The sequence below is a fragment of the Dryobates pubescens genome, chromosome 3 (genome assembly GCF_014839835.1).
Source record: "Dryobates pubescens isolate bDryPub1 chromosome 3, bDryPub1.pri, whole genome shotgun sequence".
Taxonomy (NCBI): Eukaryota; Metazoa; Chordata; class Aves; order Piciformes; family Picidae; genus Dryobates; species Dryobates pubescens.
Window position 1 is genome coordinate 35,281,140 of NC_071614.1, and position 13,008 is coordinate 35,294,147.

The 13,008-nt window shown below is 41.1% G+C and overlaps 1 protein-coding gene across 1 annotated transcript; it reads left to right on the forward strand.

The window, feature by feature from the left end:
- The first annotated feature begins 1,720 nt into the window (after positions 1-1,720).
- LOC104303534 (glutathione S-transferase 3) lies at positions 1,721-12,336 on the forward strand. The gene is made up of 7 exons (XM_009904168.2): positions 1,721-1,803; positions 4,081-4,196; positions 6,001-6,052; positions 7,225-7,357; positions 9,396-9,537; positions 10,648-10,779; positions 11,446-12,336. The coding sequence occupies exons 2-7, from the start codon at positions 4,110-4,112 to the stop codon at positions 11,587-11,589; spliced, it is 690 nt and encodes a 229-aa protein (XP_009902470.2). The 5' UTR covers positions 1,721-1,803; positions 4,081-4,109; the 3' UTR covers positions 11,590-12,336.
- The last annotated feature ends 672 nt before the right edge of the window (positions 12,337-13,008 follow it).

Genomic DNA, 13,008 nt, shown 5'->3' on the forward strand with positions numbered 1-13,008 from the left:
GGAGCCTGACCGTGGACTCATTCACTTCTGTCATCCAGATTTTCCTAAAAGTATTGTGTAAGTGCCATGATGTTAGCAAAAGAATATTCCCAAGCCAGAAAACCCACTTCCATGGTATTTCTCTGTCTAATAAGGCTGCTGATATGAGCAGGATATTTCATATTGAAAGGAGATTTTTGAACTGAGATGGAAGGAGGGAGTAGAATTGTCAGTAAAGAAATAACAGTTCTTGTTTATTCAGTAGTTTTGTTCCAAAATACCATAAATGTTTCTTTCATGCCTTCTGTGTCTCCTGCCCAGAATAAAAGTACTCCTGAAGAACTATTGACTGACTAGAGTCTTTTGATATATTTTTTTGGCTTTAATAAAAGCCCCTCCCCTCTTCCTTACCCATCCCACCTCTTTTGCTAACTGTTCAGGTGGCTTAAAATTAATTGTGGAGGTGATGGCCTAGACGAACAATGCATTTACACATGCAGGGATGCCTGATTGTAACTGGCATGTGTGTTGCCAGTGTCGCTGAAGACAATAAAAAGTGCTTTTATAAGTATAGTAGTAGTAAAAGAGCTGGGGAGGATGTCCACCCACTACTGGATGCAGAAGGAAACCTGGTGACCAAAGACAAGGAAAAGGCTGAGCTGCTGAACAGCTACTTTGCCTCAGTGTTTGTCAGTGTGGCCAGGTGGCCAAGGAAGCCAATGGCATCCGGGCTTGTATTGGAAATGCTGTGGCCAGCAGGAACAGGGAGGTGATCATCCCCCTGTACTCAGCGCTGGTGAGGCCATATCTCAAATACTGTGTTCAGTTCTGGGCCCCTCACTGTAGGGAGGATATTGAGGTGCTGGAGCATGTCCAGAGGAGGGCAGCAAGGCTTGTGAAGGTCGTGGAACACACAACCTACAAGGAATGGCTGAGGGAGCTGGGGTTATTCAGGCTAGAGAAGAGTGCAGGTGACTGGGGGGGTGGAAGTGGGAGAAATTATAAACTGAGCATTGCCATCTACAGAGATAGAAATAAAGTGAATCTGTAACATTGGTTATTTAAATCAGTGCTGCACATAAAGCACAAAACAATGGCAGACTGCCCCATGCAGTGCCTCACTTGGATGTGTCTGGAGTCTTGGAAGCTTGACTACCCTACGTTCTCTCTCCCACAATGGACCTTGAGCTTTCAGGGGAGCGCAGCTACCGTATACCCTTGACCGATGAACGGTACCGTCTCTATCGGGGAAGGTCGTCCTCTTCGACCGAGCGCGCAGCTTCGGGAGGGACGCACATGGAGCGGTGAGGGAGGAAGGGGACACCCGCCTAGCCAGCCAGATCAGCCGAATCAACCCTGGCGATCAATGGGGTGACAGATGTCGCAGCCAGATCGCCCTCACATCCAGAACTTAGAAGCATTCGCTGCGGTATATAAGGAACAAGAACTCAATTCTCTCAACGTTATAGCGATGCTATCAATAGTAAAATTCGGTGCCACACGCTAAGAAATTATCTCTCAGTAAAGGATGCTGTTTAGAATACAATAGCTCGGCAGTTTAGTTGTTTATTTTCCTGATATTTTTTAAAAACTCCCTGAAGCCTTTGCGAAATATGCAGAGTAGTGGCTTAGTATTGGCGACTTCCCCGCTTATCACCGCCTCCTAGCAGACTGGCGGCTTCCCATTGGTGGCTGCCGCCTGCATAGCGCTGTGGCTGGGACGGGCCGCGGCGGCTGCAGCCGGAGTGGGCTAAGTGGGCTTACGGCTGGGTTCTGTTTGTTGTGATTTCTGCTCCACTTCCCCACCTAATTCGTGTGGCTAGCGTGAGTTTCTGTGATTTTTCTCTTCCCATCATCATTCCGCTGTCTTTTGGCTTGCTTGGCTCTCGCGGTATGGGGGACAGTGCCAGCATTCGGGCGTCTGATCAGATGACTTCCCTGGGCGCAGGCTGGTCACCCTGGGCTTAAGGAACGCTTCTACAAGAAGCGTGCACTCCAGCATTTCTCATTTCTTAGGTAAGGGCTTGCTCTGTGCCGCTCTGCCTTCAAGACTTATCCCCACGGCCAGCTGTTCCTATTTGATAACGTAAACCACTCCTCATGGTCAGTTTGTGAAGAACTTGTTGCCCAGGAGGCTACTTGCTGTCAGACACTGAGCAGGGGGCTTCCCTTCCAGGTTGGTTGTTACATGATGCAGAGTAGGAAAGAGCAGTTGCTGTTGAGCTGAAAGTTGCAGAATGCAAGCAGCGAGCATTGGGTCCTGAAGTCCTGGATCTGCAAGACATGCTGAGCACAGGTGGTCTGGTAGTCCTTCTCCACCAGCGTTCTGGTGTATGTGGCCAGCATGGGAATGATGACTTTTTGCACAGATACTGATGTTCCCTTTTTCTCCCTGTTAGTCCAGGTGGCCTTCATAAATCACAATAAGAGAGTAAATTCAGATCTCTTTTTCCTAAAGTCCCTTTTGTGCTTAAGATACGAGGCTGAGGGGAATGGCCAACAACCTTCCTGCAACTGCAGCTCCTTATTGCAAATTGCTGTTTTTCCTTCTGCTGATAACAGTGGGGAGGGGAGAAGATCTTTGCCAATCTCTAGGGTGCTCTTTTCTCAGTTCACAAGTTGGGCTTTCTCTTCAAATATTGTATGTCAGGCTCAGTCTAAAGCTTGTTTTACAAGACAAGCATCCATCCTGTCTTTACCTTCCATTTGCCTTTGCTTCACTGATGTGTGCTTAGCAACAGTGGCTTGCTTATCTCCTGTGACATCACTTAGCCTGCTGGAAGCATATCTTAGGAAGATGCACTGAAGAAAAAGTGTCCTTTATGCTGCTTTAATTTTCTGACCTTCAAGTTAAAAATTGGTTTTGGCTTCTTTTTCTTCTGTTAGCACTACAGATACAACTCAGCGATAGTTTAGTTCCTATGAAGAGATGGAGGCCCCTAAGGAGAGGCATGAAGGGCTGAATAGCCTGGCTTGATTTGAATTCTCGTGGTAGATGCAGTCTTGTAATTTGTGTTCTGTTTTCATGCCTATTGGCTAACAAGCAGATAGCTTGCCTTTTATGTGGTTAAGGGCTTTCAAAGGTTCATTTTCTGCCCTCCTCTTACGAAACAGCTCTTGAAACATTGGGAACTAGAGGTTATTGTTTGTGTGCCAACAGCCTCTTTTCCAGAATTCTTTGGATCGTGGACTGGAGTGACAAGAAATCTTCCTACAGAGGGAAAACAGCTCTTAGCTGCAGCAAGGAGCTGCTGTTGCAGAGTACTGTGCATAAAATGCCAGTATGATGAAATTTGATGCTCCTTTGGCTTATAGCTGTTCAGTAGAATGTAGTTCCTGCTGAGACCTAAGCACAAGTCTATTAAAAAAATAACAATAGGTTGGTTTGTTAAGCTAGTCAAGAACTAAATTGCTGGTTGCAAAGCATGGTGTATTTTATCACCATGATGGTTCAGAACGCTTTCCTTTGCAACAGGGCTTATTAATAGAGAGAAATATGACTCGTAGAAGCAGAAGTAGTGTAGAAGTCTGAATCTTTGTATTTTAATTTGGGTTTTACAGAAGAAAATGGTTATTCTTTTGATGTTTCCACCAATTCCAGATCACTTGCTTACCCTGGATCACCACAGCTAAAAAGAAAAATGAGAGGCCTTGAAAATATATTCCCATACTGCGCTTAAGTATGCATAGAATTGATGTTTAGATACTTTGGGCATTCTTTAATATAAGGACTGACAGATTTGGAAAAAAAAAAAAGGCCTAGTGCCTCTTCTCCCCTTTGACTGAAACTTGGCTTTCAGTGGTGATTGAGTAACTCTGGTGCTAAAACTTACATCTTCTGAAATGTTTTAAGGATTTCCTTAGTCGTGACTTACTTTTTTTCAGTTATCTCCAACTTAGCAACTTGATGCTTGCTTTTCATGAATTTCAGGGAAACAAGACTATGAAACACTGACTCACCTGTACAGCATAAAACCAAATCAGTTTAGACTGAAACTTTATTGAAATGTTTTGTCAAAAATGAACTTACATTTTCATGTGAGTGACCTGTCAGCCAGCTGCCATTGGGTTGTGTCATTATTAACTTAGTATCTTTTACAGCTGTTTTAGGTAACAGGAAGTCTGAAGTCATGGCTGGAAAACCCAAACTTTACTACTTTAATGGAAGAGGCAGGATGGAGTCAATTCGCTGGTTGTTAGCTGCAGCTGGGGTTGAGGTTTGTTTTAATGTTTTTAACTTTAAGCTGCTTTGAGGTAGACCACAAGTTATTAACAACAGAAAAAGGCATCCCAAGATGAAGTAAGAAAAGAGCTTTGGCTATTCAGCATAATTGAAAACTCTTCAGGCACACAAAAGTTTGGCTTCAGTTGCATGTATTCTGAGCAGTGACACTGTAAACCAGTTTCTTGCTTAATGCCAGACTTCATAATGCTTAATTAAGCATTCAGTTACTGACCCAGGAGCTGTTGAACTGAACGATAGATGTGTTCATGGCATAACAACTACTATCTGTGCCAAACAAAACAGTGCTGAATTTACCTTCTCTAGCCTTTTTGTTTTCAGTTGGATGCTCACCCACCAGTTTTATTTTTCACTCCACTGGCTGTATCCTCCACAATAAGCTATAGCTCAAAATATGTTTGGTCTTATTTGCATCATTTAGTGGAGGCTTAACAGGGTGAAGTGAACAAACCTACCCCTATGTGTATGGAAATTAGAAATCTCAGAGCAGGAAGAAAAATACTTGGATAAACCAAGGAGAAAAACACCACTTTAAATATTTAATTTTTAAAATGGATTATAATTTACTTATTCATTTGCTATTTACCCTGATACCTTGGTGAGTCAGTTTGAGGACAGAAAGGACTAGTAGCTTCTCTGAGTGTCCTCTTTTTATGGTAGGCTGTTACACTTCATGTGGTTACCCATTTTTCAAAAAGACCACCAGTCTTCATCTGAAAACCTTATAGAAGACCCAAGTGGCTGCTTCTTGTATCATTTGTTCCTGTGTTTTAATTCTTTCCCTCTCTTTCTTTCTTTTTAATTAACAACCCCCCACACCCCCTGCTGACAGGTACTAATTATTACATTTTTCTTTGGGATATTCTTTTCCCAGCTTTTCATCAGCAGAAACCTGGGTTCTGAATATCAGGCTCTGTGATCACAGTTACAGTGGTTCAACACTGACACTGTATTAGTATGCTGAATCTTCTGGGATTTCCCTAATACACCAAGTCTTAATTATTAGCATAAGTTACACAGATGTTCTGAGAGAGATTGAGGAACTGATTGACTTGAGAGCCCATTGCTAGGCATCTAGGGACTTGTAAGCTCAATTGTTTCCTAGTCTCCATGGTCTACACTGACTATAGACATGTATGGCACATGCAAAATTGTAGACCTCCTGCTTTGGTGTCTTTAATCTTGAACTGAATTTCTCTGTAAGTAGCAGTGATTGGACCAGTCAACCTCAACCATACTGAATATATCTACAGCACTCTGACCACAGCCAATCTGGTATTTTTTTCTCATCTAGTGAATAAATTGTCGCTAGGTGTCCTAAGCATGTCTCTATACCAAACTTGCTGCTGGGCATAGTATTTTTACATTATTTTATAAAAGTTTTGGTTTAACTTTCTAAGAATTCATTCTTGACCAGCTCCCAAATGAAAATACCCCACAGCACAGCTTTTTTTCCATAGTCCAGAAAGCATTCTAAGGATGGCCTAGCCTGTGCTGTTGACTGTTCCACATTAAATTGCCAGCTCAGTATCAAATAAACTGTCCTCACTCCAGTTTTTATTGCCTGTTTTTCTGCTAGGGTTGCCTTTAGCAGCATTTGACAAATATGACAGAGATTTTGCCAGTCCTTCTGCCCTTGGTATGCTCTCCCTTAGAGGCATATCTGAAACTGAAGGACCCATGATGTATGTTCTTGTCATTTTATGGTGCTTTAAAAGCTTATCTGTTCCAGAAATGTGCAAAGACACTCACTTTCTCTTCTCATTCTTTTTTGTTAGTTTGAAGAAGTTTTCTTGGAAACTCGAGAGCAATATGAGAAGCTTCTGCAGGGTGAGTCCACATGAAACCTCAAGGAAAGTGTGACCAGACTTTCCTTAGTCTCAGAGAAGGCATGTGAAGAAAAGACTTTGACAAGAGGAATAAAACAGAACTGAGAACAGTTGCAGAGATTGAATATTTTTGTTTTCCCCTATGTGGACAGGTGCAATTGAATGTGTTTCCATCTGGAGAGTTTCCCAGGCCTCTGGGTTGTTGTGTTTTCAATTTCTCTGTCCCACCTAGTCTCATAAACTTACCCTGGGCTTCAGCTACTTGAAAAAACATGTACTAAAACTTATTGAATGTCCTTATTTACCTTAAGATACTGGTTATAAGAGAGAGAGGTGAAAGTCTGACATTTGCTTCAACGGTGTTTAAATATTTGAATACAATTTTTTTCATGTATTTAGAATTAGACACTTTTTACTCAGTTGATATGTTTAGTGTGATTATTTCCACTGTATTTCAATTTTAGCATAAAAGGTGCTGTACACCATCCTGACTGCAGCTTCAGTGAATTTTTTTACAGCAAGGATGTTAATCCACAATAATTGTGCTCAGCAGTTTAATTTGTCTGACTTCCTGACTGTCTAGCACAGCAATTGCACCACTCAGCTTGGGGCCATCTGCAAACTTTCTGAGGGGGCACTTCATTTCACTATGTCATTGATGAAGATATGAAACAGTACTTGTCCCACTGTGGACCCCTGAGGGACACCACTTGTCGCTCATCTTCATCTGGACATTGAGTCATTGACTGCTGCCCTTTGGATGCAGCCATCCAACCAGTTAATTATATATCAAACATTCCGTCCATCAGATTCATCTCTCTCCAATTTAGAGTGAAGGGTGTTGTGGGGGACCAGGTCAAAGACCTTACAGAAGTCCACATAGACAACATCCATAGCTCTTCCTGTGTTCACTGATGTAGTCACTCCACTGTAGAAAGCCACTGGGATGGTCAGGCTGAACTTGCCCCTGATAAAGCCATCCTGGCTATCTGGAATAAATTTCCTGTGTTCCATGTGCCTTAGCATAGCTTCTAGGAGGATGTGTTCCATGATCATCTCAGGCATAGAGGTGAGGCTGACAGGTCAGTAGTGCCCAGGGTCCTCCTTTCTGTCTTTCTTAAAAATGGGTGCAGTGTTACTATCCAGTAGAACAATGTGTGACTTTCCCCTTAGGTGGATCCCTGATGTTTCAGCAAGTGCCCATGGTGGAAATTGATGGGATGAAGATGGTGCAGACCAAAGCCATTCTCAGCTACCTAGCAGCAAAGTACAACCTCTATGGAAAGGACCTAAAGGAGAGAGCCCTGTACTGTGACAGTATTACTCTTCTTAAATTTGTTATAGTAGCTTAGATACATCTAGAATTAATTGCATGCTTGCACACTCAGAGAATCACCTGTGTGCCTCAGTGACACCCAACTTGTAGTGAGTCTGACTGGCCACAGCTAAATGCAAGCCAATTGATTTGTCCTAATTAAATTATTTTTACATAAAAATAGGGGCTGGAAAGTCCCAGAGGACTTGTATCTCTGTGGTTAATCCTTAAGCTACAACAGGGTTTTATTGTGCTTTACTACAGCTTGATGCAGGTATTCAAAGAGGTGACTGACATGTGAGTGTTGAACTACTTCTGTAAACAGAAAACTTCCTGGAAAGAAATGGTTAGTTTTTGACTTTCAATTGCAAAATGAGCTCAATCCTTGATGTCCTCTCTGATTGTGTGGTGTTCCACAGCACTGTAAAAAGTACATAGGTTTGGTATTAGGAGTTGGTGGGTTTGTGTGAAGTTAAATCCAAGTCTTGATCATAGAATGCACTGGGTTGGAAGTGACGTCTAGAAGTCATCTAGTCCAGTCCCCCTGCAGGGACATCCCCAACTCAGAGCCCCATAAAGACTGACCTTGAACGTCTCTGCAGGTGGGGCTTCCACCACCTTCCTGGGCAACCCTCACAGTAAGGAACTTATTAATGTCCAATCAAAATCTACCCTTCTCCAATTTAAAACCATTGCCCCTTGTCCTAATGCTACATGCCTTTGTAAACAAGCCCTTCCCAGCTTTCCAATACCCTTGGAAAGCTGCCATAAGGCCTCCTCTGAGCTTTTTCTTCTCCAGGCTGAACAATGATGTCTGTGGAGGAAAAAAATGTGATTGGCCTATCCAAATACATAGTCTTCAAATTTCCATTTCCTACTGGTTTTCAAAAGAAGGAGAAGTAAAGGTCAAGTAACTAGTAAAGCATCTGACTTTAATTGATACTTTACAGTAATCTGTCATGAAGCAGTGCAAATGGTTTAAAGAATTACCTGAGACAGGTTCAGGGAAGTAACAAAAAGAATGGACAGGAGCCTCAGTCATAGCTGCTTTGTTAATAAATGTTCATTTCCTGCCTGTAGTTTTCATTCCTTGCATATCTCTTCTTTCAAACAGCATTCTCTTCTGAGTTTTAGATCTAGGCTGGAGTCTGTTCCTGCTGTCTTAGAGCAAACATAAAGGAAATTTATTTGTTGATTTGATTTTTTTGTACTAGGGGGAAGGAAGCATCCATGCTTCAATTAGGTCCAGATTTAAGTACTATGGATAGCTGGTCTTTACAGTGTAGAGGTACATTTTTAGACTGGATAGCTGCAGGAGAGAAGCTGACATACAGTAAGCCTTGCAGGAATATCTGATAGCTTCTTATTGCACATAATGTGGTTAATCCTTACAAAGGAAACTGTTGACTGACAACAAAAACTGCAGTTAGTCTTATTACAGAGCAGGAATTCAAGTCTCTTATATGGTGGTTGGTTAGAATACTGTTAGAGTATTTTACTCATCTTCATGAGGAAAATTTGAATTTGATTATGTCTACAGTACCAAACCTGCTGTCAGAGCTCTGGGAAAATGGGGAAAAAGGGACTACTTGAAGGACTGCTGTACTGATCATCAGCTAGGTGTGGAACCTGGTATAGTTCAGGTTTCCAACCCCATTATTAATCTGTTTGTCACCACTTGAACTGTGGATGAAACCTTGAAGGTGGGATATATCCAGAAGGCTAAGGCAGCTGGGCATTACTTTTTGTGGTGCTGTGTTTTCCTTTAGTGAATCTGCAGCAATTTGTAACACTAAAGTTAAACTCTTGCTAACTCTGTACAATCCTGTTTGATCGTGCACAGGGAGGTGAATACCAACACCACCACAACTATGAGTGAAACTCCTGTGACTCTTTTTTTTTAACTGCAAAAATAATTTTCATTTGGGCAGGGGGGAATTAAACTTTTACTATCACAGCATAAACCTAAGAAAACCCTGCTTATGAAGGTGCTTTCTTATTTAAGGTTTTTGTTTGCTTTGGTTTTAAGGATTGATATGTATGTTGGAGGAACTGATGATCTTATGATGCTCATTTTGGTCTTCCCATTTTTATCGGCTGAAGATAAAGAGAAACAACTTGCTGTTATAGTTCAAAGGGCAACAAGCAGGTACTTCCCAGTATATGAAAAGGTATGTAGGAGGACTGTTTCCTAACATTGTTCTCAAAGGATAACAATGGGAACACTGAATATTTTTACCAGAAGCAGACGAAACAGGAAGACCTTGGTGCAGTGCTATAAATGAGGACATCATACTTGGTCTGCAGGTTGGAGAAATGAGAGAGAGGTCAGAGCAGTATGAGACAAGCTGGGGTGGGTAAAATGCAGAAACTCCTAAATAGGATCTAATGGGCATCAACATTCAGACTGAAGGGTCCAACTATTCCCTTTGGCTCAAAACTGTTACAATCCAATGAATGTGAAAACATCGCTATATTGTACAGTTAAAATAGCTGCTTCCTAATTTTAGGAAACATGAAAATGCATAACTTGCATTGCAAAAGCAATGTAATCTTAGAATAGCTAACAGTCACCCTTATTTAATATTTCAAATACATCTACATGGTTTTTCTAACCACAGCAATACACAGCTGTCACTGCTGTCTTCTAGTGTGAGTGGTCTTCTGCTTAACCCATACTGGAATCTTGGTGTTTCTCTAACTGATCCTTGGAGAGATGTGACCCAAGAGATGGTCTCAGTGGAAATTAATATACATAAACAGAATACTCTGTCAGAAATAACTAATTTTCTGTTTTAAAGACTAAAGGGAATACATTTTCCCACTTAAATATCAGCTGTCCTGTAGATAGATGGCTGTCATTTCATTTAGTTCCAGTGCTTTAGGCTGATCAACTCTCTTTTATATTCTCTATTTTGCCATTGAAAAAATTCAAGATTTATTAGGCTGGAAAGGAGTGAACACTGAGGAGGTATCTAACCCTGTAGCCCAGTACATAGTGTTACCTAGGGCTATAGGAAGGAAGGATAGGTAAGACAAACCCTGAGATTCTAAATTGCCACTGTGAGGACTGCTCATGAGTATCCTGTAAAATGATGAGTTACTGCAGGCACTGGTCTGACATCCCTTCACTAGAAGTATCCCTAGCTGCATGGGAAAGAAGGGTAAAAAGAAAACAAGAGGCAGGGAGTACTGTCAAAGAAGGTGTGTCTGTGTGTTTTGGAAACATCAACTCCAGCTGACTACCCACATCTAAATATTTTCATTTATGACACTTCTAGGTTTTGAAAGACCATGGGCAGAATTTTCTGGTTGGCAACAATTTTAGCTGGGCGGACATTCATCTTCTTGAAGCCATTTTAATGGTAGAAGAAAAGAAGTCAGATGTGCTCTCAGGCTTTCCTCAGTTACAGGTACCTTACATTAACAAGACACTTATGTGGCTGGAATGTGATAAAGAATATTTCAAAGTCTGTTGGTGCATTGATAATTCCACAAAAGAGCATTTGTCACTCTTTTTGCCTTTCTTGCTTTAAGAAGAACCTTATCATACATTTTATGTGAAGAATCTATTAATTTCTGGCATAATCCCTGCACAGAACTGAAGAAATTCACTCTTATTGTTTTTTACTTCTTAAAGCAGGAGATGTTTTCTGTATCATGAGAAGTGATTTGAGTAAAACACAGGTTTGAAACCACAGATAGCTGTTTCCATTTCACAGTCTCACAGTACCACCGAAGTTGGTAGAGACCTCAAAGATCATTGAGTCCAACCTGGCACCACAGACCTCATGACTAAACCATGGCACCAAGTGCCACATCCAATCCCCTCCTGAACACCTCCAGGGATGGGGACTTTCATCCCATATCAATACCCAACAGAGGGCTGGTTTATTACTGTTTAAAAATATAAAGGTTTAGAGTGAGGGGGAGTAAAATTCATCCATGGCTAAAATTATATTTCCTGTATTGCCTCCACACACAACTTTTCAAAGGGTGTTTCACAAATCACTAAAATAGTTTTTTCATGTGCTACTTTCTGTTCTTTAAACACTTTGTACTTACTGTTTCCCTTTTAGGCTTTTAAAAAAAGGATAAGCAGCATCCCTACAATCAAGAAGTTTCTAGAGCCAGGGAGCCAGAGAAAACCTGTTCCTGATGATAAATATGTGGAGACTGTGAGGAGAGTTCTCCGCATGTACTATGACATAAAGGCGAATTAACATGCCTGGCCAGCTACAACAGCAGCTGTTGGGAGAGCTACCAGATGGCACTTCTACAATTATACTGCAGACACGTGGTGAAAAGGTCTTCAAAAGGAGTTTCATGGCAGTATCTCATCTCCTCTCGTACAAAATACTGTAGGCAGGTGTCTTTTCTAACACTTTATTACTAATCTATTTTTTTAATTCATTCTTCTTGAGATCTTACAGGTAATTTGAAGCAAGTGAAATGACAACAAGCATGATGTCTTCCTGATTAGGGTTTTTTGTATGATTACCTTGAAATCAGGCCTTCATTGTTTTGAATATTGCTTCAGGCAAATGAAACAAGTGGGCTTTAATAAAAAGGAGAGAGGCATTTCTCTTCAGTTCATCAGTAACTTTTCTGAAATGTCAGCATTGTGACTTTAAACTGCACTTTAATTTGTTTCCTAATTCAAGAATAACATTTTTGGTGTAACTGGAGAATCTGTTTTAATCAAATAAACTGTATTTTTATGTGGTTGTGTCACGCTTTATCATGAATGAAAGTTGCAGCTTGCAAACATGTTTACTTTTCTTGGAGGATAAATTCTTTATACTTGATATGGGTTATCAAGGATCCTCTTCATCTGCCTCCTGCAAAGGCATTTTGTTTGCATTTAAAACTACATATATGAGATTTAGAGGTAGTAACCCATCACACAAACCTGGTGTAGTTCCTATTTAAGGTCTCACATCTGCCAAACTCAATGTTATTTTTCTTCCTGTTTAATTCTGGTGTTAGCTATGGGTTGAGAAATAAGATGCTGCTTGACCTTGAAATGCAGTGACTACACTCATCTGATACTTGATGAATGAGTTCTCCACTTGGGAGCTCATCAATCTCCTCAGCTTCAGCACAGCTGAAATTCTCAACACTGTGAATACTTTTCCCTCATTGCCAGTTGTTGATGCTTTGCTAGGTTTTTTTTGCCAGAATATGAGGAAATCTATGGTGTAAAACTGCTCAGACAAATGTTCCATATGCAAAGATGCTGAAGATACAAGGTGCCTGTCTGCTAGTATTCACAGTGATAAGCCTAATAGCTGATGGTCATGCCTTTTAGTAAATAGGGTAGCAGTGAAATGTAAGACATTTGGCAGTCTTGGATTATTTGTGTTTGATTTTGTTACCTTTTGTACTACCATACAAACCAGAGCTATCCTCAGACATACAGCCCAAAAAATACAGTTTCTAGGGGAAGGATCTGAAGGACAGAGCCTGATGCAGTAACTCTAAATTTCTAAGCACTAGATACCTGCTTTTGATCTATGACTACTTTTTACCTATTAAAACTTTATTACCTTGTACATGAAGATCCTGCACAGTTTCAGTGTAGTTCGCCTGCACATCAGAGCCCTCTACTGATATTCCTGCTGGGCCAAGGGTAGTTCAGT

Excerpts from the sequence above, each read along its gene's own strand:
- LOC104303534 (XM_009904168.2), top strand. The coding sequence starts at position 4,110 with ATGGCTGGAAAACCCAAACTTTACTACTTTAATGGAAGAGGCAGGATG. Across the intron at positions 4,197-6,000 it reads TAGCTGCAGCTGGGGTTGAG|TTTGAAGAAGTTTTCTTGGA; the intron begins GTTTGTTTTAAT and ends CTTTTTTGTTAG. Across the intron at positions 7,358-9,395 it reads GACCTAAAGGAGAGAGCCCT|GATTGATATGTATGTTGGAG; the intron begins GTACTGTGACAG and ends TTTGGTTTTAAG.